The 12,980-nt window shown below is 38.6% G+C and overlaps 1 protein-coding gene across 1 annotated transcript; it reads right to left on the bottom strand.

Annotated features, from left to right (window-relative positions):
• Positions 1-7,419: 7,419 nt before the first annotated feature.
• Positions 7,420-12,980, bottom strand: LOC137934952 (oxysterol-binding protein-related protein 3A-like). The gene is made up of 10 exons (XM_068779557.1): positions 12,494-12,980; positions 11,482-11,575; positions 10,220-10,336; positions 10,071-10,143; positions 9,873-9,991; positions 9,552-9,673; positions 9,175-9,351; positions 8,854-8,998; positions 8,224-8,402; positions 7,420-7,887 (listed from the first exon to the last, which is right to left on the bottom strand). Exons 1-10 carry the CDS (start codon positions 12,589-12,591, stop codon positions 7,641-7,643), a joined length of 1,371 nt encoding a protein of 456 aa, XP_068635658.1. The 5' UTR covers positions 12,592-12,980; the 3' UTR covers positions 7,420-7,640.

Below are 12,980 nucleotides of genomic sequence, written 5' to 3' on the forward strand. Positions count from 1 at the left end.
TTTTCCGTTAAATTTAAATCATTGGTTTGATTAATTATAAAAATGGGTTAATAGTCATCACCTTTCTCGGGCTTTTGCAATTCACACTGTTGTGACCTCTCCTCCTCGTCCATCATCAGCAGCAGCGAAGACACCAAATGGCTAATCGTCTTCACCTTGCTCTTCGATGACTTCTCCTCTTCCGCCTTTCGCTTCTTCTTTGGCAAGTATTGGAGATAAAACTTTGAACCTACTTCTAACAACACAACAACAGCCAAGGGAACCAGAGTGGCCAATCAAAATAGAGAACACAACTGATATCTCGGCAGAGAAGATTGTGGAACAAACACAATGGAAGCCAAGGGAAGATCGGTACCTAGTCCAAACAGAGAACGCAACTGATATCTCGGCAAAGAAGATTGTGGAACAAAAAATGCCCAGTCAAAACAGAGAACGCAACTGATATTTTTGAATAGCTTATGCATAGGAGGACGTTACGGAGATTCTGTGTATAATAATCATATGTTGTATATACTATAAAAGGACGAAACGAAAATTCTTAAAACTCATCAACTCTCTGTTAAATTTCTCTTCTTCTCCGACTCCGACATCTCTTTTCATTTACATCTCTGAAGTTCTACAAATTGTACGATCCTCTTCCTGTAGTGTTCGCTCACCCCTTTCAATTCTCTCATCCAATTAAATCTTACATGGTATCAGAGCCCGATACCACTCACGTCTAAACCACTGATCCCCTTCAAGATGTCTGCCTCCCCAAATTCCTCCACTTCAAATGTTGTCGCCACCAATCTTCCCACTTTCAACCCCTCTTCCTCCATCAAACTCACACGTCTTAATTACCCAACGTGGAAAGCCACCATATTACCCTACCTCAAAGGCCAGAAAGTCTACAGATACATCGATGGCTCCATTCGGCAACCTAAAAAAACCATCACTACCGTTGAAGGTTCTATAATCCCCAACCCCTCATACGATATTTGGGAAACCCAAGATAACTTTATTCTTAGCCGCATCAATTCTTCTCTGTCTAATGAAGTTCTTGCCCAAGTTGCTCACTGTAGCTCCTCCGCTGAAGTTTGGATGGCTCTAAGATTTGCTTTTGCATCCCAATCCCGTGCTAAAGTGGTACATGTTCGCTCTCAACTCTCTACCCTCCAGAAAGGTAATCAAACTGCAACTGATTACTTCATGAAAATCAAACGACTTACGGACGATTTGGCCATTATTGGTCAGGCTCTGAAATGTGACGAAATTATCCCATATTTGCTTGTTGGGCTCAATCCCAAATATGACTCTCATATTTCCATGGTTTCTCACTGAGATAACTCTCTCACATTAGAAGAACTTTATTCAATGCTTCTGACATGTGAAGCTCGCATCGAGCATAATAATGAACTTTTGTCCTTGCCCATGGCTTCGGTTCATGTTGCCACCCGCCAGCAAAACTATTCAGGAGGACAGGCTCGTGGCACATTCTCAGCTCCTCGAAGCAGGGGGCGTACTTCGTTCTCCGGCAACCGTGGAGGTGCCCGTAACAACTCCAATATGAGTTGTCAACTGTGTGAAGAACTTGGCCACACGGCTTCCCACTGATGGAAGCGTTCTAACCCAAATTTCCTCACCCCACCGCTTTGCCCAACTCCTCAAGCAAACCTCACCTCCAACCAATCTCCACAGCTATCGACTGAACCAGAGTGGCATCCCGACACTAGTGCAGCATCATCTGACCAACAACATAAGTAATCTGAATATCCGAAGTGATGATTTTTCTGGCACTGATCAAATTCACATTGGTGATGGTACAGGTTTAACAATAACTCATATTGGTTCTGCCTCTTTATCTAACTCTTGTTTGTCTTTTATTCTTGATAAGATTCTTGTCGTTTCCCAAATTAAAAAAAAAAAAAATCTGCTATCTATTCAAAAGTTTGCTCAAGATAATAATGTTTATTTTGAGTTTCACAATTCTTTTTTTCTGCTTAAGGATTACTCGGGGAACCTCCTACATAAAGGATCTATATCTGATGGCCTTTATTGCTTCTCTCCATCTCTTCAACACTTTTTTCCCTCTGCCTTTGTTAGTGCTCGGATCTCGGTTACAAACTGGCACCGTTGTTTTGGTCATGCATCTTATGGTACTGTTCAATATGTGCTTGGCAATAATAATTTACCAGTTGGTTCCAATAAGAGACGTAATATTTGTCCTGAGTGTGCAATCGCTAAAAGTTATAATTTACCTTTTTCTACTTCAATTCCTTCTGTTTTTCGACCTCTTGAACTAATTTATTCTAATGTCTGGGGGCCTAGCTCCGTTGTTTCTACTTATGGATCTCGTTATTATGTTTTTTTTTTTTATGCCTTTACTAAATTCCTTTGGATCTTTCCTTGGAAACTGAAATCTGATGTTGAACCTATTTTCATTCAATTTCAAAAATATGTTGAAAGGCATTTTGATCTACAAATTAAGGCCCTTCAAACCGATTGGGGAGGTGAATATCGACGTTTAAATACTTATTTCAAAACTTATGGCATTCAACATCGTTTAGCTTGTCCTTACACCCATGAACAAATGGGTTCAATTGAACGTCGGCATCGTCAAATTGTTGAAATGGGCTTAGCTTTGCTTGGCCATTCAAATTTGCCCCAACCTTATTGGGAAGACACTTTTTTAACTGCCACTTATATTATTAATCGTCTTCCTTCCAAAGCACTAGACAACAAATCACCTTTTGAAATGGCTTATAACAAAAAACCCTACTATATGTTTATGCGAGTTTTTTGATGTGCTTGTTGGCCTAACTTGTGTGCTTATAACAAACATAAAATTGGACTTCGATCTAAAACTTGTATTTTTCTTGGTTATAATATATCACATCAGGGCTACAAATGTCTCAATTTGGCCACCGGAAAATTATATGTCTCGTGCCATGTCATCTTTGATGAGTCCTTGTTTCCATACCAAAAAGAATCCTCGACATCTACTCCATCCATACCAAAAAAAATTTTCCTTACCATCCTACTTATGTCAACCATATAATCCACCTAACCGTGCAAATCCACCCATATGTCCCAATAACCAGCTGCACTCTGATCACGCCAATCCACCAAATCAAGTGCCCTCGGATATTCAGTCTACTATGTTCTCCTCGAATGTTGCTCATGTACCAGCAAAGGATCTCACTTGCACTTCAGAAGTTGTTGTTGGACCATCTCAACCACCAAATCCTCCTCATTCACGCGATATTCAAATGCCATGCCACATACTTACCCGATCACAAACAAACTCTCTCAAACCAAAAGTTCCCTATGTTGGTATAGCCTGATACCCACTGCCTCAATGTCTACTTATTAATCATGTCTCGTCTCTTGCAGAACTTATTTTTCTGAGGCCTCAAACATCAACACTGGTGTGAAGCCATGGACACCGAGTTTAATGCTCTTGTCAAAAATGGCACTTGGGATCTTGTCCCATCTCAGCAAATTTACAATCTTGTTGGAAATAAATGGGTGTTCCGAATTAAACAACATGTCGATGGCAGTGTTGAGCGTTTTAAAGCACGACTAGTGGAAAAAGGGTATCATCAACAACCCGGTGTCGACTTCACGGAAACCTTTAGCCATGTGGTTAAACCAGGGACTATACGGTTGTTGTTATCTTTAGCTATTACACGACAATGGAGCATTCAACAGATTGATATTCAAAATGCATTTCTACATGGCTAGTTGCAGGAAGAAGTCTATATGCAACAACCTCAATGGTATGTTCACCCTGATTTTCCAACTCATGTATGCCTCTTAAAGAAGAGCTTATACGGTCTTAAACAAGATCCACGAGCCTGGTTTTCTAGACTGACCGAGACACTGCATCAAATGGGATTCGTTGGTTCAAAGGCAGATACCTCTTTATTCACACTTCATCACGACGAGTTCTCTATTTTCATCCTTATATACATTGACGATATCATCATCACCGAGCCCTCTTCAGATGCGATTGACAAATTTATTCAACAACTTGAAGGTATTTTTCCCGTCAAAGATTTAGGCACTCTATCTTATTTTCTCGATGTAGAGGTTTTATTCCATGGTCATAATCTGTTTTTAACCCAAAGAAAATATGTGGCCGACCTGCTACAACGGGTTCACATGCATGAAGCAAAGCCATGTTCAACTCTTATGAGTACCACTTGCAATTTATCTAAGTTTGAAGGTCATGATTTTTTTTACCATCAACTTTATCGAAGCACAGTTGGGGCACTACATTACTTGGGCTTCACTCGTCCAGATATTGCTTTCAGTCCATCGTGTTAGCAAATTCATGCATCAACCCAAAGACACTCATTGGCAAGTTGTCAAGAGAATTCTTCGGTATCTCAAATCTACGATGAACTATGGACTTTGTTTCCAATGTGATTCAAATCATTCTCTACAAGCGTATAGTGATGCTGATTGGGCTACCGACAAAGATGACTGACATAGTATTGGGGCATACTACATTTTCCATGGTTCTAATATTATCAGTTGAAGCTGTAAACAACAACAAACTGTTGCACGAAGTAGCACTGAATCAGAATATAAATCTCTCTCCAACACAACGGCAGAGTTACATTGGCTTCACTCTATACTTCATGACTTGCGTCTTCCCTTAATGACCAGTCCAATATTATGGTATGATAATATTGGAGTTACTTATTTATCCTCTAATCCTATCTTCCGTGCCTTAACTAAACATATTGAAATAGACTTTCATTATGTTCGGGATCAAGTCTTAGCCAAAAAACTTCAGGTCTCATTTCTATCCATTGAACACCAACTAGTAGATTTATTAATTAAACCACTGTCGTCATCCGTTCATTTTCATTTTCATCCGTTCAGTTTTTTGATTCATGTTACATGTGAAGGCTGTAGAAGAAAAAAAAATTGAGAGGAAGAGACATGTTCGGACATCGTAAAGTGGATGACTCGTAAAAACGGGCAAATTCCTAATTTCACAATTTAAACCTGGGCGGTTTCATCTCGATTACTTACGTCGTTCAGATGAAGCTGACGTTGATGCACCACTGACGGCTTCTTTAAATGACCTCCCCTAAGGGGTAACAAAGATGAAACATGACAATGCATAGCGAAAAAACAAATAGAATCTTAACATATGCGCCGACTGAACAACAAACTGAAAAATAGCAACAAAAACAAAAAGGACAACCTAGCAGACCGGCGTTGTCCTCACTCAAATCTTCATCCCCTCTAACTGATCCCCCTTATCTTTCAGTTTGCCTTGCAATCGTGGAAGGATTTCTGTAGTCCTCTTATGTGGTTATCTAAAGGCATCAACTAATCTGAAGCGGTACACTCGAGACATGTGGGTGGGGTTTATTTGGGTGAGCGGGGCTGACGCTCACCGCCGCCGGCACTTTGGTCGATCAGTTAGCCATAGATTTAAAAAATGAACCCAAAACACGAACTGAAAAATTAATGAGAATCTGTTGTTGGGTGTCCTTTCTTCTCCTTCAGATCATCATGGTCATCAGCGGCATATCTTCGGTGAACAACAAGTTCTTCCACATGGAAGTGATGGCATGCAACAAATTCCAAGCGAACGGCCTCAGAATCTCTGCCCCAGCGAACAGTCCCAACACAGATGGAATTCAGATCGAAAGATCTTCTTCTGATACAATCTTCTCCTTTTCCATCGCAACTGGGGACGAATGCATTTCCGTCGGACACAGTAACTCGGATTGTCTGGGTGACTCGCGGCTCGGGCTATGAGATCAATGAACTAATGCGTCGAAATTGTCAGCAACGATTGGAAGTCGGTCTTCGTTTCAGTTGCTTTTGGTTTTGATCCATTTGCTGTAAATGTCCAGAAAAAAACCATTTTGATTTTCCCAACAAGGGGAACCTGGGGAAACACGCAAACAATGGGGTTGTGGAGGGGACTGGTGGTAGAAGTCTGTAGTTTCACCGTAACCACCAACGGCATGAGAATCAAAACATGGGGCAACTCAGCAGTGGACTGGACACTAAGCAGAATCCCATGGCAATCGACCAGTGCGAGAATCAATAAGTAATCATGTAACCATTAAACAAACGATAAACAAAGAAAAAGATAAAACTAGCACCCTTAATCAGCAAATATTCACCTACTTAGGGAGTTCTAATAACTATGAGAGCTTAACATGATTTTCCCATCCCATTTAAGGAGGTTTAGTTATGATATATTTGTTTGAAAGTCGCATTTATTATGATAGTTTAACAGTTTAAGTATAGTTTATGCATAGCCCTATTTTATAAAATTATATAATATGACTTTCGTTTGTTATTTTTAGTGTCATGTTATGTCTTGAAGATTTTTAAAGTCATTTTAAAATCAGAAGAAATTGGGTAGCTAAGGGGTAAAAGAACAACTGTAAGCATTCAAATATGAAGAAACTAAGAAAAGATGAAATAGAATAACCCTTCTTCGGGTCATTACCGATTTATACACCCTACTTAACCCTTTCTCTTATTCCCCACCCCATAATAGTGTGTCTAGGTCACGAGACGGTTCTGGTTTCTAGAATTTCCCAAATTTGCCGTACTGAGATTATGCACTGGCCTGTGCCTGTCCAACAAATCTCAAGACTTGAAAGCCACAAAGATAGCAGTTCATAGGGGTTATTAAATAGTTCAATGAGTCTTACCTTCTTTAGATCTCACTAATCCTAATGAGGGCTAGTAGACATGGCGTGGCATAATGCTGCACAGTATAGAATCCTCGGAGCAAATGTCCCATAAGTTTAGAAAACTGATAATACAGTTATAAAACTGCTGCTTGGTTACTGTTGAGTTTCAAGTGAAGGATTTTGATTTTTGTTAGTCTTACATTGTGCATTTCTAGTTGCAGATAAAAGGTTGGTACAGAGGTTGAAAACAATGCTTTTGTACATGTGTTTCGTAAGTAAGATGAACTCTTCTCTTTCCAGGAGACGTGGCCCCAAAAAAAAAAAAAAAAAGAGAGAAACATGACCAATTGACTGATCCATTACCTGAGATGTCCCATTTTTTAAAGTTTTTATATGTTTAACTTATGCAACCAGAGTAGCACGAAGATCACACTATACAAGTGAAGCTCTTCTGATCTTAACAAGTGACATGTTCTTGATTCATAATTTAGTTTACATCATTGCCCAGGAAAATGCTCTAACAATAGCAAGGAAAGCCTAAAAAGATTTTCCACACAATCATAGCCTTCCCAACTGCATGTATCAAGGTAACCAGTAACTCAGAAATACATTTCTAATGTCTCCTAGTACACAAATGTTTCCAACCAGGAGCACTAACAGGGCCTGAACCTCGTGCAAGACAATTTTCCGCAATTAATGATAAGTTGCACCAAATTTAGACATTCACAAGGTAGTGAAGCAGGTCTAATCTTTCAGGCGATGCAGTCAGAAGTGATCCTTGGGCTAAGTTTATGCAGCATGGCCACAAAAAATTGTTGTTGTAAGCAAACACTAAAATCAGATGCCATCTACACTTACCATCACAAACAATAGCTACATCACATCTAAGTTGCTGCTACAGCTACTAAATCAAATTACAGAATGCTTAGCTGCAGTTTTAAAAAGAAATACAAACAGAACTCAGACATGCAAAGAATCAACTCACTCCACACAGAGATTACCATACTGCCACGGGTTAAACTCAATCGACTGCACATCAGCCTCTTCAACACAGTCTGAGCTATCAACAGCAGCTCGGTGCTCACTGTATTTCCCATTATATTGATATACTTCCAACTCTCCCCAAGGTGTTGTTGTAACTTCGTCAGTAAAGTCGAACCATCTAGGCACAAACTTGTGGTTATTGGCTTCTCTGTGTTTCTTTTCAGCTCTCTGCCTTTCTTCCAGACTGCAATCCATAAAAACATCACTAGTCATAACTATTTGTCAGATATGGACAAACACAAATGAGACCCACGTACAATACACAGAATCATAGTACTGTACTGCTTTCCTTTTAATAACAGTATATCTTAATGCAAAAAAAGAGATTAGGGGGCCAATATTAGTTCATTAACTTCCTCGCTTCTTTCACGTTCTCCTTCCATAGTTACAGCAATGATAATCACCAAAAAGTAGTAATAGTCTCAACACTGAACTAGAACTAGAACTAGAACGGAAACAAGAAGCTTGTAGCTTTGAAGGATTTGTCCAAACTTCAAAAGGCTTGAGCAAGTAGACATACCTGCTCTTTTCTGCTCCAGCTTTAGATAGATCACCCTTTTCGAGAGCAAATCGATCTGAACGCAGGCGGGAATCAGAAGCTAGCAATTTCTTTGGTGCAGTGTCAAAGCTATTTATTTTGTGTGCAAAATATGTATACTGAAATTTATCATTTGCAGGTGTCTCTGCTACACTCCAGACCTAAAAAAATGAGGATAAGCCTTATCCAGGTAGAACTTCTTCTCCATTAATTAATAAATTAATAACAATAACAATAATACTGATAACAACAACAATAATAATAATAACAGCAACAACAACAACAACAATAAATAGCAACAGTAATAATTCTTACACCAAAAAAAAAAAAACGTAATAATCCACTAAGTTTGAAAGGATGCTTACATAGAATGGCTCATAACATCATTCAATAGAGAGTAAATAAAAGAATCACTTCTACGTAGAAATTTTACACCTGGAGTAAATCACATGAGTAATCTGACAGAAAGCATACACCAACAGCACATTCTTTTTAGTTATGAGAAACTAACAAGAGGAGCCCAACACTTGATCAAAATGCTGAATTATTAGAAAAGTAATAGAGGAGTCTAATCATGATAAAAATAAATAGAACCTCATAAGTAAGCTTTACCTCTTTCAGTTCAGTGCCTCCAAGTGGCTCTCCTTCCAAATCACATGGTTGATAACTCATTGATTCGTTCCACTTGCCAGTCATCAATATCTTAGGTTCCTCATTTGCATTATATACATACCCATCAACTTCATACCGACCAGCCCTGCAACCAGAGAGTGTTGTAATGAGACAAGGGCCATAAATGTGGTGCAGCTGGACCAACAAGTCAAGAACCACAAGAAGCAGTGACTTTAGCTTTAACTTTTAGCAGGTATGTAGCATAACTTTCAACAAAATAGAGATCTTGAGACAACAGATGGAGGAAAAGATGAGACATACCCAAACCAACCACAAGCATTAAAACAAAGAACAACTTTGTCTCCAGTAGTCAAGTTTGACAAAATCATCTCACCAGGAGAGTCAACCCAGGTTCTTCCAAAAATAAGATTGTTCACTTTTGTGGGAGGTGGCACCAAATCTAACACAATACCATCTCTCTTAAGAGTGACTCGCGTCCTATAGAGGAAGAGTCACATTAAACCAATTGCACCTAAATAATGAACATAAATGAAGGTATCGCAACAATAAGATTAAACACCAAGGCTATGTTTCAAAAATATTACTCACCCAAAATTTAGTCTGTAAAACTATAAAGTAAGGAAAAACAGACTTCAGAAAAATACATTCCAAGAGCAGAAGTAACCATATAAACTCACCTTCCAACCGGATACACATCAACTGAATTGCCCAAAAATTTGGTCTTCAACTTGGAAGTTACATCATAAGTAAAATGCTCATTTTCAGCATGCCCAGCACTCATTGGAGGATGGTGGCTCACCTGAAAGAAAATCACAAATTTAGTTTATGTTAAAAAGAAGCACAGTCCAATTATTTTAGAGTACAACAATTACAATAATATTCAGTTCCCTCTTCTTGGAGAAGAAGAAAAGGTGCAAGCCACAATCCAAGAAAAATAGAAGTGCAAAAGAGAGAAAATTAAACCATCATCTTGCACAAAACGGTAACCCATGCTTTACCTGCTCAGCAATGAACGTCATGCCACCATGATTAACCATTTCATAAGTTTCACCAAGGATGGGATTGAAAGGCTTCCAGGTGCGTTGATAAGCAAAATAAACAGATAAAGCCCATGTTGCTGCATCAAAGGTTCAAATATCAGACCACATCATACACACAAACAGATCAAGGAAAGGAGAATGGATGAGAACACTTACAAGCATACACAAGCTGCATATAGGGATCCTCGCATTTGTCTGCCAGATCTAACAAGTAGGAATACTCCATCAACTGTGAGACAAGAAGAACATTCAACATGTGAATCAAATCGAACCAACAAAAAACAAGAACAAGCACACAGACAAACCTCAGCCATCTTTTGAATCATGGTCATCGGCTCGAAAATGATGACGGGAAGTGTCACCATAGATGTAATATCAGACCCTATATATTTTTGCATCATCTTCCAGTAACTATCTCGTTCCTGAAAAAGAACAGAAATTGAACCAAAGAACATAGAAAATATACATGAAAGAGAATTCCTTAATGTACTTGAAACAAACAAAAAAGAAAAAAAAAAGAGAGAGAAAATGGAAAAGGAGCAAAATGTATCCATGTCTTATAAAGAGGGGCAGAAAAAACAAATATATGCACAAGTAATGAGTGGTTAAGCACATGCAAAAAAAAATGAGCTTTTTATGAGTGACGATTTTGCAGAAGAAAAGATATTTTGCAAACCATTTTGATAATAAACGAACTTTTGCCAACAGAGAAGCTTTGGGGGACAATTAGCATTGAGAACATAATGAGTGACCTGTTCCATGATGTTTCAGCTGCTTAACAGACAGATTTTAGGGTATGACAGTGTACGGGGCAGCCTCAATTTCAAGGAGGAAAAGGCTCTGTACATGCATAATCCTCTATAATTTCCATATTGGGGCCTCTGCCTTCTTAAATCTGATAATTTTCCATATTTAAAATTCAAGGAGAAAATTTATTCAAGGCATTGCATATTTTACATTTTCACATTTCACTAAACAATCAGACTTTTCATTTGTTGACTTCCAATTATCAAGTTATAGTCTATTTCAAAAAAAAATTATCAAGTTATAGTAAAGAAAATCAGAATTGACGCCAAAGCATTTAAATGATAATTCACACTATACAAATAATAAACTGCCCACCAACCACAAATATTTATTGTTTGTGCTGTATTGTGGATACTAACATATAAGAAAACTAACCATGAACAAGGTCCAGACAGACCAACATCAGAAAACTACAAAACAACATCAAATTAGAAAACATATCAAATTGGTATTTATCTGCAACAGATGGTCCAAAGTTTATTGACTCGCAACCAATTCCATCATGTTGTACGAACAACACTGGCGTAACTGGATGCAGCTAACAGGACAGAACTGGTTAATTTTTGGAAGGAAAACATGCACTGTTATAAGTAGAAAATATGCACATAGAAAAACAGTCAAAGGGAAAGTAAGATACTGCAAAATAAAGAATATCTTTTATTGACAAGTTTTATTTTAAAAAAATACCAATAATAAAACATTCTGAGCAGACAGCAAAACAAAAATAGAAAGAGTATCGAGCATAGAATCAAACTAGCACCTCCTGCTTCCATCTTCCTCTCTGGGCTTCCTCCTCTGCATCCTCCGTGCCTCCTTCTGGATTAATAACCTCTAGTCCTTCATAACCAACTAGTCTGAAAGTAAGAAAACATACAACATCATAACTCTGACAACAGAGCTCATCAAACAACCTTGTAAAACATTCAGGCGAGAAATTCATTCGACAGGCAAAAGCCTTGAAGCTGCTTCATTTCCAAACACCACAAAATCGTACACAAGCTCAAGACCACAAAATCGTACAAAAGCTCAAGACATTGACTGCAAGCTCAAGATGCAAACAATTTCGTACGCGAAAAACTTTTACTGAACAATATAATAATGACAATAATAACAATGAACATTCACAAAAAGAGTAACACATACAATGAGCTAAGATGGCAAATCCACCAACAAGATGCAACAACGTAATTAAAATGACCAATAAGATAACACCAAAACAACAACACCAACATACAAACAGATAAGCTTCACGACCATACGCTTGATGAGGATACGAACTTCGGGTTTTAACTAAATTAATATGAATTATAAACTTAATGTCCAAATCCACTACAGAACAAAAACACAACCTTCTAATCTCCAGGGGAATGAAGCAAAATTTTCACAGAAAGTGCACAGAACCAATCAACTAAACCAAATTTCACATACACAATTCTGAGATTACCATATACCATGCACAAAGGCTAATCAAGCAAAGGCGAAGAAATCCAAACATACGACGGATATTTTATTCTAGATAAACTTCAAATTCGCTCTCTCATTTTGTTGTTGAGAAAGTAAGGAGGAGGATACGCTGGAATCAGCCATGCCACGCACCGATGGTGACCCAAACCTCCCTCCAATAAACCGGAAACCTTAACAAAATGAAAGAAATATATATATATAAAAAAAAAGGTGGCAAGCGCCCAAATCAAGAATAAAACCAACGGATCAACGCCATGACCACATAAACATAGATTCAAAAGACGAAAAAGCCAAATTCAAGTTCGTACCCGTTGACGGATTTATGCATCGCACTGCTGAAATTCGACAAGCTAGAAGCGAGCGAGGCGAAAAAGCCACCGCCTTGCTTTTGATCCTTCGCCGCCATGTGCCTCCTTTTTTCGATCCCTCCCGTAAAATCAACAAAATTCAGGAAACAATTCAAACGATCTGCGGTTCCTCGACTTCACGAACAACCCAAATCAAAATAGTTTCCAAGAGATATTTATCAACCCTCCGTCGATTTTTCAGGAAAATCAAAAGCGAGATCGAGAGAGAACCATACCCATAAAAGAGAAAAGAAGAACGGAAGGGGGATATAAATAAATAAAAAAAGATGATCTGGAGGACAGCGAGGTTGGATTGGGCAAGTTTGGCGGTTCTATCGTTTGAAGCCAGGGTCGGCGAATTTCTCTTTTAAATCAAAACATAAGAGGAAGGGGGAAGGAAGACGAGTCCAGTAAGAGCCAGATAGCCGATGCACCCCCGCGCTTGTTA

Source organism: Aristolochia californica, unplaced genomic scaffold (assembly GCF_029961685.1).
Source record: "Aristolochia californica isolate CCGP_79_NKW_82.1479 unplaced genomic scaffold, dmAriCali1.0.hap1 SCAF_10, whole genome shotgun sequence".
Classification (NCBI taxonomy): domain Eukaryota; kingdom Viridiplantae; phylum Streptophyta; class Magnoliopsida; order Piperales; family Aristolochiaceae; genus Aristolochia; species Aristolochia californica.